Source organism: Procambarus clarkii, chromosome 8 (genome assembly GCF_040958095.1).
Source record: "Procambarus clarkii isolate CNS0578487 chromosome 8, FALCON_Pclarkii_2.0, whole genome shotgun sequence".
NCBI classification, from domain to species: domain Eukaryota; kingdom Metazoa; phylum Arthropoda; class Malacostraca; order Decapoda; family Cambaridae; genus Procambarus; species Procambarus clarkii.
Genome location: NC_091157.1, coordinates 6,256,865 through 6,282,775, shown reverse-complemented (window position 1 = coordinate 6,282,775; position 25,911 = coordinate 6,256,865). Strand labels below are relative to the sequence as shown.

General features: G+C 40.7%; 1 protein-coding gene across 2 annotated transcripts in view; it reads left to right on the top strand.

Moving 5' to 3' along the window:
- Positions 1–5,477: 5,477 nt before the first annotated feature.
- Positions 5,478–25,911, top strand: part of SamDC (S-adenosylmethionine decarboxylase) — a 42,570-nt gene continuing 22,136 nt past the window's right edge. The window contains exons 1-2 of one of the 2 annotated variants that reach the window (XM_069316649.1): positions 5,478–5,738; positions 16,976–17,062. In XM_069316649.1, the coding sequence (XP_069172750.1) occupies positions 5,602–5,738; positions 16,976–17,062 (224 nt within the window). In that variant the 5' untranslated portion in view covers positions 5,478–5,601. The remainder of the gene's footprint in view (positions 5,739–16,975; positions 17,063–25,911) is intronic. The other variant, XM_045744714.2, reaches the window with a different exon arrangement.

Below are 25,911 nucleotides of genomic sequence, written 5' to 3'. Positions count from 1 at the left end.
AAAGGCTGTACCTCTCTCAACCAGTTTAAGAGTTAAACCAAGTACTGCCAAATTAACTCCATATAACCTAACTTGCCTCCTAAATGTCAACCCATGTCTTGCTATTTTTTAAACAACGCTGTTCACCAACATGTGCAATTGCTGATTTATGCTATGTTAACCCCCTTTTTGTATTTTTTATTCCTTCTTTCAACACAATTTATACCTAATCCCGATTACTATTAAGTTTTAGTCTGTTTTTTTTCCCCCCACACCTTGCCCGAAATGCTATGAGTATTAGTGGCTTTAGGTATTGTATGTACTAGCTCTGCCTATAAATCCATCATTGTTTGTAAATCAACTGTATGTACTTTTCCTGAATAAAATGTATTTATTATTTATTTTTTAATCAGTAAGTATTAAAAGAAGGTACCAAGCTGGGAAGGCTATGTAGCACCATTGTGTGTAACAATAAACCAAATTTTTTTTTTTTTAACAAATAATGCACCTGTATGGGAAAACAAATCCTGTCAGCTGTAAAAATATTGATGCAGTTATTTAAATGAAAAATATAATGAAAGAAATATTACTGGTTTATTTTTATCCTATCTTTTTGTACTGTACAGTATATCCAAGGAAGTGAAAAATTGAGACATAATGCACAATTTAATGAATGATTAGCAGTTCAAAAGAAATATGACTTGTAATACATATCAACATGAGATCTTAATGATCCATGGTCAACATGATTTAATAAGGATAATACAGTACTGTATTTGTAATACAAACTATAATTTAAAATCTTTATTACTGATTTTTTTTATTAAGAAGATTAGGTATACACAGCAATGTGCTGCTACCCTAGTCTATATGGAATATTACACAGTGTAGATAAAAAACTAGCTATAAATTTATCTAATACTCCCATCTCACAGGATGGTTAGACATACTGTACATGGAATCAATTTAGAAAATACCAGCCTCAATACAAAAAACAAATCAACTCTGACTAAACAACTCTAAGCAATTTTCACAAGAGGTAAGCACTGAATCATGGAAACATTATATTATAATTACTCTTACCAGTTTCTACAAAACTCCTCTCAAACAATGTATTTTTAAACATGTTTAGGTATACACAGCAATGTGCTGCTTCCCTATTCTGTATAAAGGACCACACAGTGTAGATCAAAAACCAGCTACAAGCTCACCCAACATCCTCACCTCACAGGATGGCCAGTCATACATGGAATTAGGAGAGAACAAAATACTTAATGCTGATCTATTAGCCTCCACTGGCAAAATCTGGGTGCAGCACAAGAATATCTTCCAATATTCCTGAGTGTGTGAAGTAATTACAGAGCTCAAAATACCTCATACCATTTGGTATGAAGTCACTGATAACAGGACAATCACAGATATAGTGTTGGAGAGTATGTTCTCTCAAGTAGGACTGAAAACAGATGTTTTTTTTTCCACCAAGAGGACTATAAACCCATGGAACCGCCTACCCGCTGAAGCCGTAAATGCCAAATTCCAGCTAAAAAATATCATTAAGACAATTGGCGGGCCCTTTAACAAGCCGCCGGCTTTCTGTCCTCTTCGAGGTCACTAGATAGTTAGTGGCCCTTGGGTAAATTCAGTAAATATATACAATAATTGTCAGCGCATCTTCCGAGCAACAAGGACAGCTACACAGTATCTCTTAGAATTACGTAGGTAAACAACAAATGTAACATATTTGTTTACTACAATGTCGGTGCTGGCTGTAGAAGTTGAAAAAACATTGTTTTACTTCGAAATATACTAATTTTATAAGAAAATTCGACGTAAATAGGAGGCAGTAGAGCTCCGATAAGCCAGCGCTAAATCTTTAATATGAAGAATGTTGCTGCTCTCTGATTGGCCAAACGAAACACAGTAGTGACCTCTATCGGCACGCAGGTGAACCAACAATTTTCTTCCTAAGTATACCTTATTGAATCGCACCTAAGCATCTTCTTAGGGCGCACTTAGGAACCTTCGTAGCAAACCCACTTACGAAGAAATACACAGAGCTTCCTGGACCTAGATTCAGGCATTAAGTATTTTGTTCTCTCCTAATTCCATGTATGACTGGCCATCCTGTGAGGTGAGGATGTTGGGTGAGCTGGTAGCTGGTTTTTTATCTACACTGTGTGGTCCTTTATACAGAATAGGAAAGCAGCACATTGCTATGTATACCTAAACATGTTTAAAAATACATTTTTTGAGAGGAGTTTTGTAGAAACTGGTAAGAGTAATTATAATATAATGTTTCCATGATTCAGTGCTTACCTCTTGTGAAAATTGCTTAGAGTTGTTTAGTCAGAGTTGATTTGTTTTTTGTATTGAGGCTGGTATTTTCTAAATTGATTCCATGTACAGTATGTCTAACCATCCTGTGAGATGGGAGTATTAGATAAACTTATAGCTAGTTTTTTATCTACACTGTGTAATATTCCATATAGAATAGGGTAGCAGCACATTGCTGTGTATACCTAATCTTCTTAATAAAAAAAATCAGTAATAAAGATTTTAAATTATAGTTTGTATTATTACAAATACAGTACTGTATTATCCTTATTAAATCATGTTGACCATGGATCATTAAGATCTCATGTTGATATGTAATACAAGTCATATTTCTTTTGAACTGCTAACCCATGCTAATCATTCATTAAATTGTGCATTATGTCTCAATTTTTCACTTCCTTGGATATACTGTACAGTACAAAAAGATAGGATAAAAATAAACCAGTAATATTTCTTTCATTATATTTTTCATTTAAATAACTGCATCAATATTTTTACAGCTGACAGGATTTGTTTTACCATACAGGTGCATTATTTGTTAAAAAAAAATTGGTTTATTGTTACACACAATGGTGCTACATAGCCTTCCCAGCTTGGTGCCTTCTTTTAATACTTACTGATTAAAAAATAAATAATAAATACATTTTATTCAGGAAAAGAACATACAGTTGATTTACAAACATAATGTTGGATTTATAGACAGAGCTAGTACATACAATACCTAAAGCCACTAATACTCATAGCATTTCGGGCAAGGTGTGGGGGAAAAAACACAGACTAAAACTTAGTAATCGGGATTAGGTATAAATTCAGATTCAGATTCAGATTCAGATGTTTATTCAGGTAAGGTATATACATACAAGTGATGTTACATTAATGGATTGATATATAGATAGAGCTAGTACATACAATGCCTAAAGCCACTATTACGCAATGCGTTTCGGGCAAGAAAACATTAATATCTAGAACTTAATATAAATTGTGTTGAAAGAAGGAATAAAAAATACAAAAAGGGGGGTTAGCATAGCATAACTCAGCAATTGCACATGTTGGTGAACAGCGTTGTTTAAAAAATAGCAAGACATGGGTTGACATTTAGGAGGCAAGTTAGGTTACATGGAGTTAATTAGGCAGTACTTGGTTTAACTCTTAAACTGGTTGAGAGAGGTACAGCCTTTGACATGATTCGGGAGGTCATTCCACATTCTGGGTCCCTTGATTTGTAGAGCACTTCTAGTTTGGTTACACACAGCCAAATTGAGTAACAGGAAGAGGTCTTGGACACAAATTTGTTCCATGCTAAATGTAGAGGAATCAGCTGAGTATTCCTCAAATAAAATAAGTTGCCTCAGCTTATAAGGTAAATAAAATAAGCATTTCTCAAATAAGTAGCTGCCTCACCTCACTGCCTTACTGCTACATAGCCTTCCCGGCATGGTGCCTTCTTTTGATAATTACTTGTTCCACACCCAAATTGTATAACAGGAAGAGGTTTTGGACCCCTACTTCCCTCTCTCTTTTTTAATAATCTACAGTATATAGTCATAATTATAGCTTTAAGTATTCAATGAATAAAGTTTGTGACATTTTTACCCTTCTCCTTACCTAACATCAATTGTGCAGCATATTTTTATTTTATGTCTCACCCAGATTTAATTTCAAAATAAAACCAAACTAAATAAATTAGAAATGGGTATGTATAGCTAAGGTACACCCTTACTACTAGGTGAACAGGGGCATTTGGTGATAGTAAATGATCCCATCAGGCAGGGCTCATCACCTTCTCTCATATTTCATGTTCACCAGTGTTTATTTACTTAATAACTACTGGTATAATATCTTGCTATTATAAAAATAATTCTACTATCATCAAACACATATTTACTTCAAGTTTCAAGCAGAGAATGCATATATAACTAACACGAAGGATTACTCTTCACTAGATTCACCAGCTATAATATTTTGGTCATGTTCCAATATCATAAATCGATCCCAGTGTTATGTAGTAGAGAAAAAATTACTTATATCCAGTTTACGTAAAGCTACGAGTGGTTGAAACCACACTTAAATCCAGGAATGAACTTACGAAGATTTTTCCACTTAGGGTAACTCTTTGAATACGGACCTAGCCGCCACGAAGGCGCTAAGAAGGAATTCGTTCTTAGCTAAGAGGAAAAACCTTCGTAAGTACCTTCCTGAATCCGGCCCCTGGACCTAGATTCAGGAAGCTCTCTGGCATTCTCTTTTATAGATATATATATGAGGTACTGTATCTAGCGTTACTCGGGTCTGTCTCTCATGTATTCTCATTCCCTACCTACAGTGAAGGATACAGTGCAGTGCACGCATACGTCAGCGAGCTCCTGGGAAAAATGGAGAATTCAACGGACTTAATTATTGTAGAATCGTGACTGTGTGGTGTCCCAGGAAACGGTAAATTAAAAAAATAACTGAGCCATAACAAATATGCAAAAGTGAGTGAAAAAAAATGTATCAGTTGCTAAATATCATAAGGAAATAATTATAAATTTGAGAAGCAGTAATGCAAACTTGAGTAGCAAGGTAACAACTCTGGAAGGTTAAATAAAGGAATTATGCAAGGATAAGGAACACTGGGAAGTTAAAAGGAAAAGTTCTGAAAGAGGAAGAAAAACTATTAAAAATACCCTTTAAAACGGTTAATCAGATACTGTATAGAAGTTTGTGAATACAATAAATTAGGCAAGGAAATTAAACAGGAAAGTGAGCGTTTGTCAGTAAATTGGGAAGAGGTTGCAAGGGAACAGAAAAGTGCAAGAGGCTTTTCAATATACGCACAAGCACTCTGTGGTAAGTTGCCGGCATAATAACTAATCAGTAACGACGGTCACCCGTCCAGTTAATGATCAGTATCCGACGCTAAACAATGATGCACAAATCATCTCCCCCACATCATAAATCATATTAGAGCTCTCTCAATAGTACACCATTAAGCTTATAACTTCCCTGTATAGTGTATATCACCAATAACATCTCCATCGCTGCTTGGGAATCCTTTGTTAGATAAATTAACAATATCACATAAAAATGAATATTTACTCGAGCTACGTGTTACAATCGGACAATGAATCAGAATTGCGACGTAATGATACCTTCATTCTGTCACCTGAGTTCATTCACAAAGCGGAGAGAGAGACGATAGGAAAATTACTAGGAGTGAGACGCACTACGCCGGCGGCGGCCTGAGCAGCGGCCACCAGTCACACCCTCGCCGGCCGCCCGTCACCACGCCGCACCTCCTCTCTCACCATGTCCCAAACTCTCGCCAATATGATCGCTGACAACAACAACACGCATTTTTTCGAAGGCGTGGAGAAGCTCATGGAAGTGTGGTTCACTCGGAAGGACGGAATGACTTTAAACTGTGATCTGAGAAGGATACCAAGGTAGGAGAAGTGTGAAGCGGTGGTTGCCGTGTTTGGTTCAGTGTCCCCGGAGTGTGTTGAACTGGCTTGTTTTGTGGGGCCAGGACAACCCTGTTAGGTGTCCACTTGAAGTATATATAGGTTAACACATGTGTGATAACCAGGTGTGTTGTGGTGACCGTGCAGGGGGTTATTAATGATATATGGCTGGGTATTGAACGACTGACCGGTGGGGGGAGGTGAAGGAGGCGGCCTGTCCCGCGCTCCCTCTCTTTTATACCCATTAATCCACTTCTCTTTAATTACTTTTGATTGAACTATTTACTCGTTTTAAACGTATACATCTGTTTTAGAACTATAGTTACATTGATTAATGATTGTTACCAGTAATAAAGTGGAAAGGCACATCACATTCCTTTACGAATACTGTATATATCGAATAAACTGGTTTTAATTTTGTTTAATGGGAACAAAAATTTCAGAGGTTATGTCCAAATTATTGACCAAAATAGCATCGGTGTTTTCACTATAAATAGGGCAAATACTGTCAAACAAATAAATATTATTACTGTAGGGAGTAAAGTCTTTCATACTTAATTTATGCCTGAAGTATTGTACCAGAAATCTTCGCCCACTGTCTTAAGTGTTTGTGTGTCAAGAGGTTGACCCCCCACAAGTGACCACAACCCTCTGTCCACAGGACGGGTATGGAGGGTATAAATACACTAATTAAACTAAAATGCCCCGGGGGTGTACATTTAGTGACAGTGTTTTAGGTTAGTGATGTACCACCGCCTTTCTCCTTCACATTCTCGTAATTTTGTTTGCATCAAACTTGTTTGTTGTGTTCGGATGTTGCCAGGCAACTGAGGCCCCTTGTAGGGAACAACCGCACTCTTGATTCCGATGTGGAATCTCGACATGGAGGGATGGAGATTATATATATATATATCTGGGCGTGTTATATTAATTTTTGCGATACTTTGAGAACTTTCTAATATTACTTTGAAGCTTGTATTAAAAATTTACATGTTGATAGAAATGAAAGTTTGTATTTAAAATGGGGAGTGTACTTAGTCTCTTCAAGGGACCGGTTTTTAGTGTAATTTTTTTTTAATACTGACCTAACATAATATATTCGTTCTTACTCTACAGTTTAGGCTTTAGAAGATGTTCACAATAAACTGAGGTGTAACCATGTTCAATTTGCGACGACCATTTTTCTTAATATTTTTAATGTCTAGAAAGGCGAACCAAATTGTTTCAAACGGTAAGATTAAGATTCTTATTCAGGTAAAGGTACATACATTGAAGACGAGTTACAAACATAATGTTGGATTTAAAGATAGAACTAGTACATACTAATAAAGCCACTAAAGCCTAAAGCCACTAATACACACAGCGTTTCGGGCAAAAAATATAGTCAATATATTAATTGTTTTCATATATAAAGCAATTCAAATGTTACGATTTTGACCTAAATAGTATTTAAACTTTGCAATTTCTCTGGATAATCTGTGCGCGATATTATATAATTATCATTAATTGCCGTTGTCAGGGACAGCACGCCTGTACTTGAGCTTCTAGAGTTCATCCCCAGGGCCTAGGCCAACTACTGACCATTCCCAAGATGCAACCAACAACAGTTGTCAAACTCCTGGGTGAACAGAGGCATCAGGTAACAGGAAACGTGCCCAATAGCTTTTGTTCTGCCTAGAGATTGAACCCAGGTCCCTCGTTTCAGCTGAAGTCGAAAACCACTGCGCTACAGGGCGCCATACTGAAATATCTTGATTAGTCATATGCAGGCGATGAGTCACAATAACGTGGCTAAAGTATGTTGATTGAACCAATCAACAACCTAGGAACGGTCAGTAGTTGGTCTAGGCCCTGGGGATGAATTCGAGATCTTGATTAGTGATGGAAGTTAAGTGTTGAGCTGTCGCCCTGTATGTGTTTCTGAAAACTAACCTTTGCACCACTCACTCCACACTCCACTATCCGCCGGTACGAACCTCTACAACCCCCCCCCCCCAGGCCCCCCCTCCCCACATCTCGAAATCTCCTTCCCCGCCTCTTGTGGTATTAAACCCCACCCTTCTGTTTAGATAGTACCTGTGGACCCTTGTATGTATGTTTCGCCCAGTTTTGCATGCCAGGGTCGAGCTCTGCTCTTTCGGTCCGTCTCTCAACTGTCTTTTTTTTTTTTTTTTTTTTTTTTTTTTTTTTTTTTTTTTTTTTTTTTACGCACGCCCCCAGGTAGCGTCTGGGGCGCTGGTGGCTGAATGGACAGCACGCTTTACACGTAATCTGTGGACCGGGGTTCGATTCCCGGCGTTGGCGAGAAACAAAATGGGCAGTTTTTCACCCTGATACCCCTGTTACCTACCAGTAAATAGGTACCTGGGAGTTAGACAGCTGTTACGGGCAGCTTCCTGTGTGTGTGTGTGTGTGGAAAAAATACATTATTAGTTAGAAACAGTTGATTGATTGACAGTTTAAAGGCAGACCGAAAGAACAGAGCTCAATCCCTGCAAGCACAATTAGGTGAATGCACACAGGTAAAAACTGAGTACCCAAATGAGTCACAGGGACGTTAGAAATAACTTTTTCAATGTCAGAGTAGTTAACAGATGAAATGCATTAGTCAGCGATGTGGTGGAGGCTGACTCCATACACAGTTTTAAATGTAGATAAGAGCCCAGTAAGCTCAGGAATCTGTACACCAGTTGATTGACCGTTGAGAGGCGGGACCAAAGAGCCAGAGCTCAACCCGCAAGCACAACTAGGTGAGTACACACGCACGGGGCGCTGGTGGCTGAGTGGACAGCATGCTGGCACCTAATCCTGTGGACCTAGGGTTCGATTCCCGGCGCCGGCGAGAAACAAAATGGACAGTTTCTTTCGCCCTGATGTCCCCTGTCACCTAACAGTAAATAGGTATCTGGGAGTTACAGCTGTTACGGGCTGCTTCCTGGGGGTAATGGGGGGGGGGAAGTAATAGCCCGTAAGTGGTGGCCCTTTGGAGCCATTACCAGTATCATTAGCTGATACTGGAGATCTGTGGAGGTTGACTGCACCCTACGTAGAGGTCGTGACCTCTCGCTGTGCTGGAGAGAGAAGATTAAGCCACCCAAAAGGTGGCTTGGGCATGAATAGCCCATAAGTGGTGGCCCTTTTGAGCCATTTCCAGTATCAATAGATGATAATGGAGATCTGTGGAGGTGCGACTGCACCCTGCGTGACGGGAGATGTCTCCCGTGTGGAGACATGACTATATAGCTGTGCGTGACTATATAGCTGTGCTGGACACAGGCAAGTCTTTATATACGGGCTGTGACGTCATACTGGCGCGAATTTGGATCTTGTAACAAGGAACAGGCAGGTAATTGTAGTTTGCTGATGGCGTCTGGGGAACCGGCGAGAACCCAGGTGCCCGGCTCTTGTGAAAGGTTGGGTGGAGGAAGGGAATTATCAGGAGAAAGCGCCAAGACATTGCGACTATATAGCACTTGGAAAGGGTCAGGATAAGGATTAGGGATGGGACGGGGGGGGGGGAGAAATGGTGCCCAACCACTTGGACGATCGGGGGATTGAACACCGACCTGCATGAAGTGGTTGGGAGTGACGGAACAATACGTTTTGGCAAGTCCTGTTGTTGATGTTTTACATTTAAAACATTACACTTACAGTACTTACATTTCTTGATGTTGAGTCTTTATGTTGGAGCATGTTTGCAGGAGATAATCGGAACTATATACTCTATTATATGTGTGTGTGTAAATCACGAAAAATAAACACGTGATTAAAAATGTGACAGTGTCAGACCACGGAGGAAAATGAAACGGGAATTTCCTTAAGTACTTTCGTATATTAATACATCTTCAGGAGTCTGACTCCTGAATACATTATTAAATGTATGAATTAAATGAATTATTAAATGTATTATTATCCTTTTGAAGATGTATTATTAAATACGAAAGCTATTTCGTATTAAGACTAAGGAGGAATCTGACTCCTGAAGATGTATTAATATACGAAAGTACTTAAGGAAATTCCTGTTTCATTTTCCTCCGTGTTCTGACACTGTCACTATTATATATGAGTGTCAGACCACGAAGGAAGAATTGAAACAGGAATTTCTTCAAGTAGTTTCGTATTTAATAATACATCTTCAAAAGGATAATAATACATTTAATAATGTATTTAATTTAAAAATATATCCTTCTGAATATGTATTATTAAATAGGAAAGTACTTAAGGAAATTCCTGTTTCAATTCTTCGTGGTCTGACACTCACATTTTTCTTATCAAAATAAGGCGGCGGCGGCTGAACGGGCAGAACACAAAACGCTGATCCTGTAGTCCCGGGTTCGATTCCGGGCGCCGGCAAGACACAATGGGCAGAGTTTCTTCCACCCTATGCCCCTGTTATCTAGCAGTAAATAGGTACCTGGGAGTTAGCTGTCACGGGCTGCTTCCTGGGGGGTGGAGGCCTGGTCGAGGACAGGGCCGCGGGGACAATAAAGCCCCGAAATCATCTCAAGATAACGTGTTAATTTTTTAATACACACACTTGACGTAATGGACAATTCTACTATTAAGTTTAGTCAAATCGGAAAAGGTTTTGTATTTGTTGCCAATAAAATTAACCTAACCATCCAAGGCCTAATGCGCGCTGAGGCCTAATATGATATATTTGTGCTATACTAGGCCTTGGAATATTTTACGTTTGGTTGTCAGCTTTTATTTTTTTCCGGACTATAAAGTGAATGGTACCAAATTCTATTTTGTAGTTGTCCAAAACTTTAATATATGTACGATGGTCCACATTGTTACAAAGAGTGCTATCTAAACAGGAGGATAAGTTGTGGTGTTCCACCCCGTCTCGCGGCATTTTCTCAGCTCATGAGTACTGGCGATGTTTGGGTACCCAAGGGTACTGGCGATGTTTGGGTACCCAGGGGTACTGGCGATGTTTGGGTACCCAGGGGTATTGGCGATGTTTGGGTACCCATGGGGTACCAACGTAGGGTTAGCCCGGCCTGGTTGACCTGACTTGGACCTCACTGGATTTTAACGCGTCTGTGTCAGGTCGGAAAGTGCTGATCTCGCCTAAGTTACCAGCGGTCCGTCTAATTACCACAAGCTTCAGAAAGCTTATGTTAGTAATGAATAAATATGATATATTTACTCATTATAATGTTGGTGCTGAATGTACAACACGAGAAAACATAATTTTAATCTGAATAAGTATATTTTTATTAAGAAATTAGACGAAAATAAAGAGCTGGTGACGCCAAATAAAGTCGACGATCCAAGCGTCGGTTAGGTTAGGTTTAGTTAGGTTTGGTTTGGTTAAGTTAGGTTAGGTTAGGTTAGTTTAGGTCAGCCTAACCTAACATATCATATTTATTCATTACTAACGTATTGCCAGGAAGCTTTCTGAAGCTTGTGTAGCTTGTGGTAATTAGACGGACCCGTTACCAGACCTTCAGTTACTGTCAAACAAAAGAAAACTCTCCACTAGCAGCCTTATCTGTAATAATATATGAACATTAGCCATGTTCACAACATCACAATACTAAAAGTTTAAATTTTTTACATTTTTCTTTAACAACTCAATTCAAGCGAGTTGTTATTAATCGAGGTGTTCATCTGGGACGGCTCTCGTTCATCTATTTATTAAGATCCAATTAGTCACGCTCCTTGGGGTATGGAAAGGGTTACGATGGGTGGCTTAATCTTCTTCATCAATCAATAAGTCTGGATCCAGATAGCAGCCTCATTAGACGTTGAGATGTAAGTCTCGTTCAAGTCACACACTCAGGCCTTGACAAAGCACTCAGAAGAGTGCGAAAGACTTTGTAAATTCCTTACATAAATTTCACAAATACACAAGTGTAGCTTTTATCCTATGTTATTATGAGTGTGGATTGTTACTACTATATCCCGGATGCTATGCTCTCTAAAACAATTTATATTATTTACTCAATTATATTTACAAACTTTAATGTCCAGTGTTCTCGCCAGTCTTCATTCATCTGACCCAAGGGATGGTTGGGGCTAATATTAATAGTGTGAGAATAAATGAGGCTTCTGTCTTCGGTGGGATTGGCCCCCACCCTCACCCCATCCTAGTATGTGGGGGGTATAGTATGGGGGTGAGACGGGTGACGGGACGCTGGGGTGTAGCGAGTAAGGCAGGCTTTGAGGTCTTGATTAGGGAGGGGTCTTGATTATGCTATCCGATCTTAGCCTAAGACAAACAATGAAAAAAAATACACGCCCGGCCCACAACCTAAGTACCGTATAGTAATTATCACAGCCTACATAATGTTTTAATTTATATTGTACCGGTAACAATTTAAATAATAAACAAATCAAGGTTTGATTTGTTTATTAACACATTTAGGTACCGCTGCATTTATGTATACCTGGAGAGGGTTTCGGAGAGTTAGTCCCGAGCCCGGCCCTGCTTGGTCCAACAGCCTGTTGCTTGGAGCGGCCCGCAGATGCTCTACAGTCTGGTTGGTCGGGCACTTCTTGCAAGAACTTGTCTAGGTGCCTCTTGAAGACATTCACCTTCGTTCCGGCAATATTTCTTACTCTTGCTGGGAGGGTGTTGAACAGCCATGAACCTCTGATGTTCAGACAGTGCTCTCTGATTGTGCCTATGGCACCTCTACTCATCACTACATTTTCTTCCGTATTTTTCATCACTACATTTTCTTTCGTATTTTTCGCTCCAGTATGTTGTTATTCTACTGTGCAAATTTGGGTCCTGGTCTTCCAGTATCTTTCATGTATATATTATTTGGTACCGTTCTCGTTTCCTTTCCATAGAGTACATTTTGAGAGCTTTGAGACGGTGCAGCTACCCTAGACAGTATGAAGGGGGGTACAAATATGAATTAAGAGCTAGCTACGTGATGCTAAAAATCCCCCTTATAAAGGATGGTTAGTCATACGTGGCTATGTTATCAATAGTCTGCACTAGCAAGCTTAAGATACATTAAGGAGATATCATCACGAGAGTAAGAGTAAGAACACGAGAGTTACCAAGGTGATTTACAAAGCTCCAGTTACATCATGCCGATAGGTCTCCAGGGTCTAATAACTGGGCTTTCAGTAGTATAATGTGAGAACATGACCCAGTTCCTGCTCACGGAGTTGGACATAGATAACTAAATATTTTCGCAGGCAAACGTCCTTTTAAATAAATATATAATGCATAGTAAATAGTTTTAATTTATGGCAGCTTAAAACCGTTTTTCTTTACCAACACAGTCACAATGGGTAGGAAAAACAGGCGTGTCCTCATTTGGCCTTGAACAGCCAGACACTCCCCAGGAGACTCAAGGTCACGGGTACACGTTACACCTGGCAACTACACCCTGCCGTCAGCCTCCCGGCATCTCGTGCCAATTGTCAATGTCTACATTTTAGAGCAGGTGTTCTTAACCTTCTTAGGATTACAGACCTCTAATGGATTACCCTGTATCTCTCTCTACCCCCTTAGCCAGACTTGAATTCATCACCACCACCACCGTCGGTCCTGTTCGGTACCTGTATGACTTCAAGGGATGTCAATGGTCTCGTTTTACTATGCATATGGATAGCAAGGAATAGAACGACTGAAAGGAAGTCATAAGGGTGTTATCATTTATCTATAGAAAAAAGCGGCCTCCAACGAAGGGAGTCGATCACTGAGCTGAGCTCATGCCATGAGCAAAGTTGCACCATGAACCTCCACCACAGTCTCTTTACATATTACATGGAAGACACAGCAACAACAAACATACCGAATACTGTACCAGGAAGTTAATGTTGGTACAGAATAATAAAGGAAACATTACACCGATGACTGGGCCCATCATGCATTATATTCCAGACGCCTCGTAATATGCAACCTGTTATCAGGCGCATACGTGCTTTTGCAGACAATTCAGAAACTAAGATTTGTAATTGGATTCCACGTCTTGGGGAACGTGCCGAGGAGAGAGTAGAAAGACAAGAGTGATAATGTGGACATTGAACAAGCCGTGATAGGATTATAAATTAATTCAAAACGGCAAAAGACCATTATAGATCTAAACTAGGCTGTTTGGGGAAGTTTATTGTGGTTATGACAATACTAATAGAAAAGAAGTACTTGTCTAGTAAATGTGTAAATGCATACATGGTATACATCATACCATGATGGGGGGTTGTCATACATCATACCAAGAAAGGGGGTAATCATACATTTCAAGTTAAAGTAAGTTTTTTAAATAATGAAAGGCATCCCAAAAGGGCAGAGTAGCTTAGGCTACCACCACCCTCCTGTCTTACAGGTATCTCAAGGGGGTTCTCAAATAATCTTAAGTTAATCTAGCATCAAAAATATGCCATTAAATTACATTAATTCATTACATGTTACGGAATATATTAAAATATTGTTATTACATGCTTGGTACCAAGTGATTTGAGACCTGAGAATTATCATACCATTTTCACACATCCATATACAGTACAGTAATTTGATATGGTATATTAGAGATTTCCTTTCTTCTATTTGAATCAATCAATTTATTAGTACATAGTGATCTAGCATGTAAGCACGCGCGCATACTACATATTTTGCATTCCTTTTTAGACATTGTATAACTGCTAGTAATGTTCATAGGCTAATCTGAATCTCGTGTACATTGAGCCCTTCCATGTAGACTTTGTCCTACTATATGTGATGGACGGGCTCTTGCTTATCTGTGTGTAGTGATTAAATGTATTACTGCCCATCATTATAGATCTCTTGACTACTACAATGCGGTCTTGGGTCAACTTAATCCTTGACTTAGTTCTCGTGTTATGACAACACATCGACAAAAGGTGTTTTTCAGAGTCCATCATTCCTATTATATGTACATTACGAGCCTCATTCAACACTTCCTACATGTGAAGAGATTCATATAAAATTTAGTTTACGCCTTTTATGTTTAATTTCCTGATGAGCTAACACTCCTCAGTAGTATACTGATGTCTTCTGCTGTTGAAGAAATCCAGTCCTTCCCTAATATCAATAAAATGCAGGCATCTTTACGCCTCATAACCAAATCCTTTAAACCCGCTAATAGAGCTTGAAATTCAGCCTGCATAGAAGATACATTGTCGGCTAAGGAACAAGATAACACTGAAGGGTTTTGACATTGTGAGAGCTGATTAGATGATTTCTGATTACGTGTAGAATGTATTCCAGACCCACAGCGAACTCTGGCGTAGGTCAATAGCCAGACAGAGAGCAGGCTCTTAATGACTTTGGGACGAATAGGGATGTAGTAAATTGTGACTGGCTGCATGGTTAACGATGTGAGTCAACGAGGTTTAACTTATTTCCACTTAATGAGGGGGAACTAAAAAGAAAGAGACAACTGCTAAAGGCCTGTTGGCCCATACAAGGCAACTCCTATTCACTTCCACTCGAACACATTCATCTATTAGTCAAAAAACTGTAATGTTATTAACACAATTTCTTAATTGTATAATTAAAGAGATGGTAATATGAGGAAATGATTAATGACGGAAAATGAATCTGCACTTTGTTCCAGGGCAACTTTTAGTTTCATCAAACATGGTTTGGCTTAGGAAGCAAACTTCCAGTGGTAATAAATACTCCGCTCACATTTTTCGTAAAATGGTAAATCGTCAAAAATGCCGAAACATCCGACGTTGTTTAATGTTAAACGGGATGTGATCAATCCATTAGAAAGACTAGAAAATAAGTACCATTAAAGACTGAGGTACGTTACAAATATAGTTTGTAACTATCATGAAGCAGACGAAGATACGTGGACGAGCGTGACAAGTGAGTTTTGAATACTAATCTAAAGATAATTTATTGATTAGGAGAGCGGCTGCCACACAGTTATAATTACAACGCTATAGGGGAATTAAATACCGAACTTAATCAAAGATACTGCAGATATGGCGTGTTAATGATAACATCCTCTTGACATATATGTTTAGAGGAGATAATGTAGCAATTTGATAATTATTCTGGGCTCTAAAAATTAGATTTTAAATTGACACAGGATGCTAAGGGTGATTAATATCCTGTGTCAATTTATACACCATGAATAGTGATTAGTTGTTTAATTTATGTTAGGCAAGTAGACGAAAGCTAAACATGCAGAGAATAAGCCACAATATCATGTCAGAAAAACAAATAAAACAACTCGAACATCATCTATGTGTATAAATTAGTGTCTGTCAGAGTTTGGAGGCCAGATGCTTGGGGCTAGCCTTGCCCAAGTTTTACTAGTAATGGCTGTTGGTTACGTGCCCATCATGGGTTGGCACCAATGAAATGTAATTTGACACGTTACTAATGGAATCCCAACGACGAATCTTGTAATAAATTAACTGAACAAGGAATTAATATATGTTCTTTTTTCTTACTATAGTGTCATTGTCAACTGATGCCTCCCGAGTGGGGTACTGATCGTGACTCGAACATGTGTACACTGTTGGGTGGGGAGAGAAGGGAGAGATTGGACTGAGACTGCTTACTTCCTTTCATACAACTCGGCCCCCCCCCCCTTCTTAGAGAGAGAGAGATACACTGAGACAAGAGACTGGGTCGACGTAGGTACCGCTGGGTACCTCATCTTGGTACCTGCTTGATGGGGTTCTGGGAGTTGTTCTACTCCCCAAGCCCTGCCCGAGGCCAGGCTTGACTTGTGAAAGTTTGGTCCAACAAGCTGCTTGGAACTTTTTGTTCCAAGTAGCTGAATCTAAAACAACAACTACCACCACCACAGTACAAATGAATAACTTTTGAGATGTACGTGGTGATGTTTGCTTACACCGCAGCGCGAGTGTGTGCTTTGTCATGGATTCCTTTGTCTTTAGCTAAAGTCGCTGTGGTCATTGTATATTCATTATTTAGCATGCACACAGTCCAGGAACATTTTATACACGGTTTTCCTAGGCATAAATAACTATTTTGTGGTCAAGGTTACTTTTGTGTTTGTCTAAGTGTCAGTTGCCCTGTGTACTCTTCTATTATAACTTGTATAAAGCATAGTCACGTGGCAGTGTACTGCCATGGACCATGTTGTGGCTTGCCAGTACCCTACAGTAACCTGGAATGGGCTTTGGAGGGTGGCTTGACAAAGTTTAGAGTAAGGCTGGCTTGAAGTATCAACTTTGTTCATATGTTAATACAACATTTCCATTGTTTTATGTGTACTTCACGGGTGATGTGTCCTCTGTTGCAGGTCCCAGCTTGAAAGGGTGATGCAAGTTGTGAAGTGTGAGATCATCTCTACCACCTCTACCGACGAGCTGGATGCCTACGTGCTCAGGTATGTACCGTGTGCAGGCGAGGAGTCACAATAACATGGCTGAAGAATGTTTGTTGACCAGACCACACATTAGGTGAAGGGACGACGATGTTTCGGTCCGTCCTGGACCATTCTCAAGTCGATTGTGTACAATCGACTTGAGAATGGATGTGGTCTGGTCAACATGTACGATGTGCATTTGCTGCTAATGATGGGAAGAGGTCCACTGATCCACCCCACATGTTTGATGTTTACACATTGGGGAGGAACAGCTGACATGCGATAAGTATCTACGGGCTCACCATAGCCCGTGCTACTTGGAACTTTGTTTCAGGTAGGGAATCTTTAACAACAACAGCTGACATGCGAGGGAGTGAGGTGTTTTTACCTATCAGAGACTACGGGGATGTGACGGCGACACTCTGAGATGACACGTACTGCTTTTGTTAATGACAGACCGAAGGGGGGACGAACCTAATCAAACCGGAAAGCGACATGACCAACTGCACGCAAGCTGCCATTTGCAGAGCATTTACCATATGCTGTATGCATGAAAATTGAGATTACAAAATTCAAACTACGAACTTCAATGAAAATTCAATTCAAAATTCAATGAATTCATTGTTACACAATGAGAATATTGCAGTGGGACTACCCATCGCATAGGTTCGAATTCTCATCACAGCTCCTAGGAATTTTCTCAATGGAAATAATGTGAGCAAGTGAGAACGGCAAATGTCAACAGACAGGAGCAGTATTAGCAGGGGAAAGCTCAAGCCATTACGACCATTTAGCACTTGGAAGGGGTCAGGATAAGGATTTGGGATGGGACAAGGGAAAGGAATAGTGCCCAACCACTTGGATGATCGGGGATTGAACACCGATATGCATGAAGGAAGACCGTCTCTCTAGCGGTAGCGTAAATGTCAACGGAGAAACATGAATTATTCTAAGAAACATGAATGACACCACAGATGCAGCATCATGATAGAGACGGAGGAGGGGGACATGCAGCAGAGTGACGGGTCACTGGCAGGAGGGAGACATGCAGCATGGTGACAGTGACGGGGGGGGGGACATGCAGCATAGTGACGGGTCACTGACGGGGGGGAGACATGTAGCATGGTGACGGGTCACTGACAGGGGGGAGACATGCAGCATGGTGACAGTGACGGGGGACTCCCTCTCACGTCACTGTGACTGGTTACTGTCAGGGGGGGGGGACATGCAGCATGGTGACAGTGACGGGGGGGGGGGGGAGACAGCTGTTGGAGACAGTGAGGCATAAACTGCTCGTCACCGGATCACGACGGATACATCGCTATGGCAAGAGAGTGTAGTGATTAATGCGTTGGTGATAATCTTCTACATAATGTATAATTGTGATGTGAAAGGCGAGAAGTGACCTGGATTATAGCCGTGAAGTAATGTGCCATAACCCCTCCCCTTCCCCCCTTCCCGCTCCCTGCCTCACCTAAAGGTAGCGAATAGTTTATTCAGCGCCACGCGTCCCTCAGTTGTCAGTGTTGGCCATGAACTCCACGAAGAAGTAACGATATGACTTGCTCTCTCTTTGATACTCGTGCTGATAAATATATATATCTTTCATTCTATTTTCTTTAGCAAGGTTTTTAAATAAATGGTTGTATTTAGCCAAGATTAATCAGTGCTGTCCAAGCACACTCCATAGCTGAGCGGACGTTGCGTGACGCGTTTTTATTTAACAAAACAAGGCGTTCATCAGCGGTTAATTGAAATATACAATGCGTTATGGGGTAAAAATATTCAATACAGCAGCATTAACTGTCGGACAATTTTCTTCGCAAATAGAGCATTATGTATGTCGATTGGTCTACCATGTCATGTAGCAGAAAAGAAATTTAAATTTAATGTTGCATTCCATGGGGTATTTTTTACTGTTTTGTAAGGGGGGGCACTCGCGTACTGGGTAATTATTAGGCTTTGTGTCCCCTAGAGCTGTTTATGAATAATATACATGCATTACTTAATTAATTAAAGGATTCATTGTGCAGTTCTGAATTAATATTTTGATTAGGATTATCGAGGACGGCTTGTCTGCCCATCCATTGTTATCCCCTTTCCTGCCTCTCCCAATACTGTTCCACCAGTAATAGAGAGAGAGAGAGAGAGAGAGAGAGAGAGAGAGAAATGAAGGGGAGGGCGGGGAATGGACAAGACTTTTTTTTTTTTTTTTTTTTTTTTTTTTTTTTTTTTTATATATATATATACAAGAGTTGTTACATTCTTGTACAGTCACTAGTACGCGTAGCGTTTCGGGCAGGTCCCTGGAATACGACCCCCACCGCGAAGAATCGTTGTTACAACCAAGTACCCATTTGACTGTTGAGTTAAACTGATTCCCTACAGTCCCTATTCCCTACAGTCCCCAGGCATGTTAAACATGCGGTCCCTTGCAAAACTAAGCTTATGGAAGTCTCAGTTAAGAACATAAGAACATAAGAACAAAGGTAACTGCAGAAGGCCTATTGGCCCATACGAGGCAGCTCCTATTCTATAACCACCCAATCCCACTCATATACTTGTCCAACCCGTGCTTGAAACAATCGAGGGACCCCACCTCCACAATGTTACGCGGCAATTGGTTCCACAAATCAACAACCCTGTTACTGAACCAGTATTTACCCAAGTCTTTCCTAAATCTAAACTTATCCAATTTATATCCATTGTTTCGTGTTCTGTCCTGTGTTGATACTTTTAATACCCTATTAATATCCCCCCGGTTATGTCCATTCATCCACTTGTAAACCTCAATCATGTCACCCCTAACTCTTCGCCTTTCCAGTGAATGCAACTTAAGCTTTGTTAATCTTTCTTCATATGAAAGATTTCTAATTTGGGGAATTAACTTAGTCATCCTACGCTGGACACGTTCAAGTGAATTTATATCCATTCTATAATATGGCGACCAAAACTGAACTGCATAATCTAAATGGGGCCTAACTAGAGCAAGATATAGCTTGAGAACCACACCAGGTGTCTTGTTACTAACGCTATTCAGTTGTCAAATGAATATTTAGTTCATTTCCTAAGTACAAAGAGCTGAAAAACACTGCCAATACTGACGTCACCTGGAATTGTTGTCATAGGAATTTCAGGAAAGATTTCGTGATTTATCACCTTTTGAACACCACTTTGCATTATTCTCAGCATCATTCACCTTTGATGTGGCCAAGGCAGAGGAAAGCCTGCAGATAGAACTATTAGAAATGCAGTCGGATTCAGAGCAAAGTATATTGAAGTGGGGATACCTGGTTTCTTTTCATACCTTCCTGAAAAGTTTAAAAACTTCAGAAAGTTTGCCACAAGGATTATGACAATATTCGGTTCTACCTATACTCACCTAGTTGTGTTTGGGGGGATTGAGCTCTGGCTCTTTGTTCCCGCCTCTCAACTGTCAATCAACACCTATATGTGTGAACATTTATTTTCCTTCATGGAACCCAACAAAAACGTCCCAGAACAAGGCTGGCTGATCAACACTTGCCATTTCTGATCAAAGTGGGAACTGCAGATATTTCAGCCAGACGTACCGAAAATTGTCATTAAAAAGAGGTGTCAAGCCTCTGGACAAAACACTAAAAATGATTGAATAGTCGTAAATAGGAAATGCAGCCAAAATTGCGGACCTAGGAAATGCAGTCGCCCAGACAGACACGCCGCAGGTCTATGGAGCCTGATAGCCGAGTGATTAGCGCTCTGCCCTCGTAATCCCAGAGTCCGGGTTCGATCCTCGGTGATGGCAGAAACAAAATGGGCAGAGTTTCTTTCATCTTGATGCCCCCGTTACCTAGCAGTAAATAGGTACCTTGGAGTTACAGATGTTACGGGCTGCTTCCTGGGTGTGTGCACGGGAGACATCTCCCGTCACGCAGGGTGCAGTCGCGCCTCCACAGATCTCCAGTATCAGCTCTTGATACTGGTAATGGCTCAAAAGGGCCACCACTTACGGGATATTCATGCCCGTGCCACCTCTTGGGTGACTTAATCTTTATCAATCAATCAATTGGGTGTGTGTGCGTGTGGAAAAAAATTAGTTAGTAACAGTTGATTGATTGACAGTTGAGAGGCGGGCTCAAAGATGATGCGTGGATCCCCCACCATTACCATCTCAACCAGCTCGACATTATATGAGCAGAAGACCTTATCTCAGGACTTAGACCCCACCCCGAAGGATCTAGATGGCCTGAAAACAGAAGCAACACCCAGATAAACGTTTCTTACCAACTCGGTCCCTCGACCACTCTCAAGAGAGGAACATGAATTAAGAAGCACCCCAGATTTTAAACGTAGCTTCAGCCATTTGTAAAACAAAGCAAAAATAGGAAAGAGAACTCAACCCAAATGCGACAATAACTATAGTCGCCAAGTCGATCCAATACCGCGACCTTACCGTCCTAAGACAAACTTACAGACCCAGTAGCGACACTGTCAAGACCGGATGAAGCAGCAGAAAGGAAAGATGACCACCTCCAGAGGAAAGATGGAAAGCTGAATATCTCCAGCAACAACGAGGACACCTCCAGAGGAAAGATGACCACCTCCAGAGGAAAGATGACCACCTCCAGAGGAAAGATGACCACCTCCAGAGGAAAGACGACCACCTCCAGAGGAAAGACGACCACCTCCAGAGGAAAGACGACCACCTCCAGAGGAAAGACGACCACCTCCAGAGGAAAGACGACCACCTCCAGAGGAAAGACGACCACCTCCAGAGGAAAGACGACCACCTCCAGAGAAGGAAACCCAAGAACGAAGACACGCTTTCCCCTCTTTAGGTGGAAATGAACCTAATTACCTCCTGTTTTTTCCATCTTGTCCGCCGACGAGCAGGTCACCCGGGAAGACTTATCCTCACTTTAATAAGACTTAATTGAAATCCTCAGATTAGGCAAAATTGTAATTAAATTTTGTCAGTAAAGATGGTTAATAATAATAATAATAATAATCGAGCAGGTAGACGAGACAGCAATGCACCCACCACGCCTCCCCGTGTAGCCTGCTTGGCATTAATTAAGTGATGTGCAAGCCTCGTCTTGTGTCGTGTAGTTGGGTCAAGCCCTGACGCACACTTCACCTCCAAACGCCTCCTCTCCCAAGACAACTCAGCTGTACCCACATCACCGCTCGCCCTGTGGGTATCTTTTTTTCTGTAAATGATTGAGTGATGCTGAGTAACGCATGTCCTTACCCCTCTGGTAAATCTCTCGAGCATCTTCGTAAATGACGTTGATGCAGCAATCCGTCCTCATAATAGAACGTCGCATTTTGACGTACACTTTACCTAAGGCCAAAAAATCGTCGTAGTAGAAAATGGTAGCGGCTCGCGGAATTTACATAGTCCCGTTTTTTCTTTTGAGTCCTCAGGTAGGTTAGAAGAGGGCACTTGTTAGTACGACAGTTTGTTGACGTTGGGAAACATTAGGAGGACGGGCTGGATACAGCTCGAGCATGTTTTTCCTGTTGGTTAATTAATTAGTTTAATTAAGTGCCTCTATGCATGACATGCTGCAGGGTTATTGCCGTGACTGATCAGGTTACAGCAACTAGCTTCTCAATGGGCCAACATAATTATGGTGATAGTTTGAATATTAATGTTCTCAACAAAATGGCACATCGGGTTTTGCTACTTGCAGTAAGTATCGTAACTCGAATAATTCAGCTTGTACTTTTTGTCCGGAGATCAATTATTTCTCAAATATTTAGAAATGGTTATTGTAGAGGTGAATGATGCGTGGAGTGGCGTGTCGCCAGAGAAATCCTATCACGGTCTTATCGTGTGTTATCTCCCATCGATAACTGTGTTATTAAGTACCCCTGGTAGGGATAGGCCTGCCTTATGGTTTTAACAAGAATAGTTCTTACTATATATTTGTGCTTTGCATATTGACTTTAAACACTGTGGTGATAAACTGCTTCGCTGAGCAAGCATACAATTGGCCAGTGTAGTTCCTTCGTGGCCGCTTTTATATACAAAATTTATATATACAATCGTTGCAGAAAGATGTTTCCAGTAGTGTCAGTTTAATGTGCTAGTCTAGAAAATTTAGCACAGCAGGCATTTTTGAGAAGTTCAAACAATCGACCGTGTTCTTAGCAGAGACGTGACTGTTAAGGATAGAGAATGTCTTCAGATTTTATGTATACTGTATGTATCACGGCAAATATTTATGGTCTTTGCAAAATTTATTCATTTGTTCAGTGGGTGTGTATGTGATATCTGGAGAATAATATCTTTACCGTCCTGCTGATGGGGCATGCAGCCTCTTCATGGCAGATTTTTAGACATTTTAATACACCGTCTTGAGATGGTGAGGGGGAAGGGAAGCCGCATTCCACGCTATAATCTTCGCCATTTTCAAAGTTCATTCCCCAAAGGTTATCCAAGGGGAGCCGGTGGCTGAGCGGACAGAACACTGGACGTGTGATCCTGTGGTCCCGGGTTCGCTCCCGGGCGCCGGCTAGAAACGATGGGCAGAGTTTCTTTAATCCTATGCCTCTGTTAGTAAATAGGTACCTGGGTGTTAGTCAACTGTCACGGGCTGCTTCCTGGGGGGTGGAGGCCTGATCGAGGACCGGGCCGCGGGGACACTAAAGCCCCGAAATCATCTCAAGATAACCACCATCCTAATCGCCGGCCCCATTATACTATACACAAGAACATATAAAAATAACTCGTAAAATCCTAGTGTCATCTGCCAATAATAATTCGGTACTAATCCAGGGGCGCCCAGAGAGGACGCTTGAACACGTGCGTCCGCTGTGGGCCTCCAGGCAAGGGTGGGGGTCCCCTCATTGTACACGATCCATTGTAATACAATGAAATCAATTTAATAAAAATCATTATCAAAAAGACGTTGTTAGTCTTTCCTTCAAGCTTTTCTCTCTCTCAGCATCCGCCATTGACGTTAGAACTCAACAGAGGAGAGGATGTTATTGCAGTCTGCAGACCCTGGGCGTCCACCATACATGGTTCTTGCATAATATTTCCAGGATTATGTAAACGTTATGTCTCCATGTGTTCTGTAATTTGTTTTGTGAGCACTCGTTCCAAAATGTATGATGTTAGTGCGTCAGGGATGACACCAGTATCTTGATACTGTCTCCTTGTAATGTTTAGGATCTGTGATAAGTTTTTTTGTCTTAAAATTGTTGATGACTATGGAATTCGAATGGTCTGGGCCTGGGGTGGAGTGCATGGACAAATTGTTATGGCTACACCCACCCACCCCATTAGTGTGTTAGTGCTCTTCCCCCCCCCCCCCCTCCCCCATGTGGGGTAATGGCACTCCCCCACCCCGTACTTATTGCCCGCCCCCCCTGGTGTTCATTGCATCACATTTCGTCTAGTGAGATACCAGGGATTCAATTTGTTCCTTTATCATGCGCCCCATACCCATCCCGTGGGCAGTGGTGTAAAGGATTACAGAGGCACATAATCGGTTCAGGAACTGAACCCTTTAGTTCGTTTAGCTAAGCAAATAACAATCTTTTGACGCTAGTTACACAATTGTTAATGTTTATATATATTCATATATTATATATATATTTATATATATATTATATATATATTATATATATATATATATTATATATATATATTATATATATTATATTATATATATAATATATATATATATATATTATATAGGGGGTACCACCTCTGGTGCATATATAATATATATATATATATATATATATATATATATAATATATATATTTATGTACATAGGGATGCCATTCACTATCAACACCCGTGGAGGAAGGGGAGGGAAGTATCAAGGAAAAGCGCCTAGCCATTATAACTATATAGCACCTGGAAGGGATCAGGATAAGGATTTGAGATGGGACGAGGGAAAGGAATGGTACCCAACCACTTGGACAGTCGGGGATTGAACGCCGACCTGTATTGAAGCGAGACCGTCGCTCTACCGTCCAGCCCAACATCCGTGGAGTTGATTGAAATAATAAAACGGACGCCTTCTTGAAAGAAGTTCTTGAACTTAAAGATGCCTCCGGTTCTTGGATAAGTTTAGATTTAGGACAGACTTGGGTAAATACTGGTTCAGTAACTGGGTTGTTGATTTGTGGAACCAATTGCCGCGTAACGTGGTGGATGTGGGGTCCCTCGATTGTTTCAAGCGCGGGTTGGACAAGTATATGAGTGGGATTGGGTGGTTATAGATAGGAGCTGCCTCGTATGGGCCAATAGACCTTCTGCAGTTACCTTTGTTCTTATGTTCTAATCGATTTGAAGACATTAGCAAATGTGCCGCCATGTCTGCCTTAATATTACCACATTCAAATGGTGATGAACTACATAAAACTCAAACTGAGAAATAAAATAAAATTAGAACTGCTAAATGCCATGTTGATGGCCAAATTCAGTTTATCAAGATTCGAGAAATGTTGCAACTCTTGCAAACTGAAAGTGCTGAATGCTGAATGATCCAAAGTGCTGAATGACGCCGGAACAATCGCTGCTTACAAACAAATCTTCAGGTACTTCTCAGCAGATCAGTCTAGTGTTAAAGATGAAGTTGAAGAAGATGAATATTTCTTTTGGTAATGTACATATGTAAAGGTAAGTAGCATTATTAGTTCATGAAATTTCAGTGTTATTTATATTATCGTAAACTATACTGGAGGATTAGTAATACGTAATATATTTTAGACTTTTTTAGATGCATATCAGGAACAAAAGTGATTTTTCATGTTTTTAATGTTTCTGGATGTAAAAGTGAGCATTGAGTTGGCAAGAGTGAGTGAGGCAGACACATGGTGCAACAACCCATCCAGCACCAGCTGGTTTAGACCAAGGATCGTTGTGT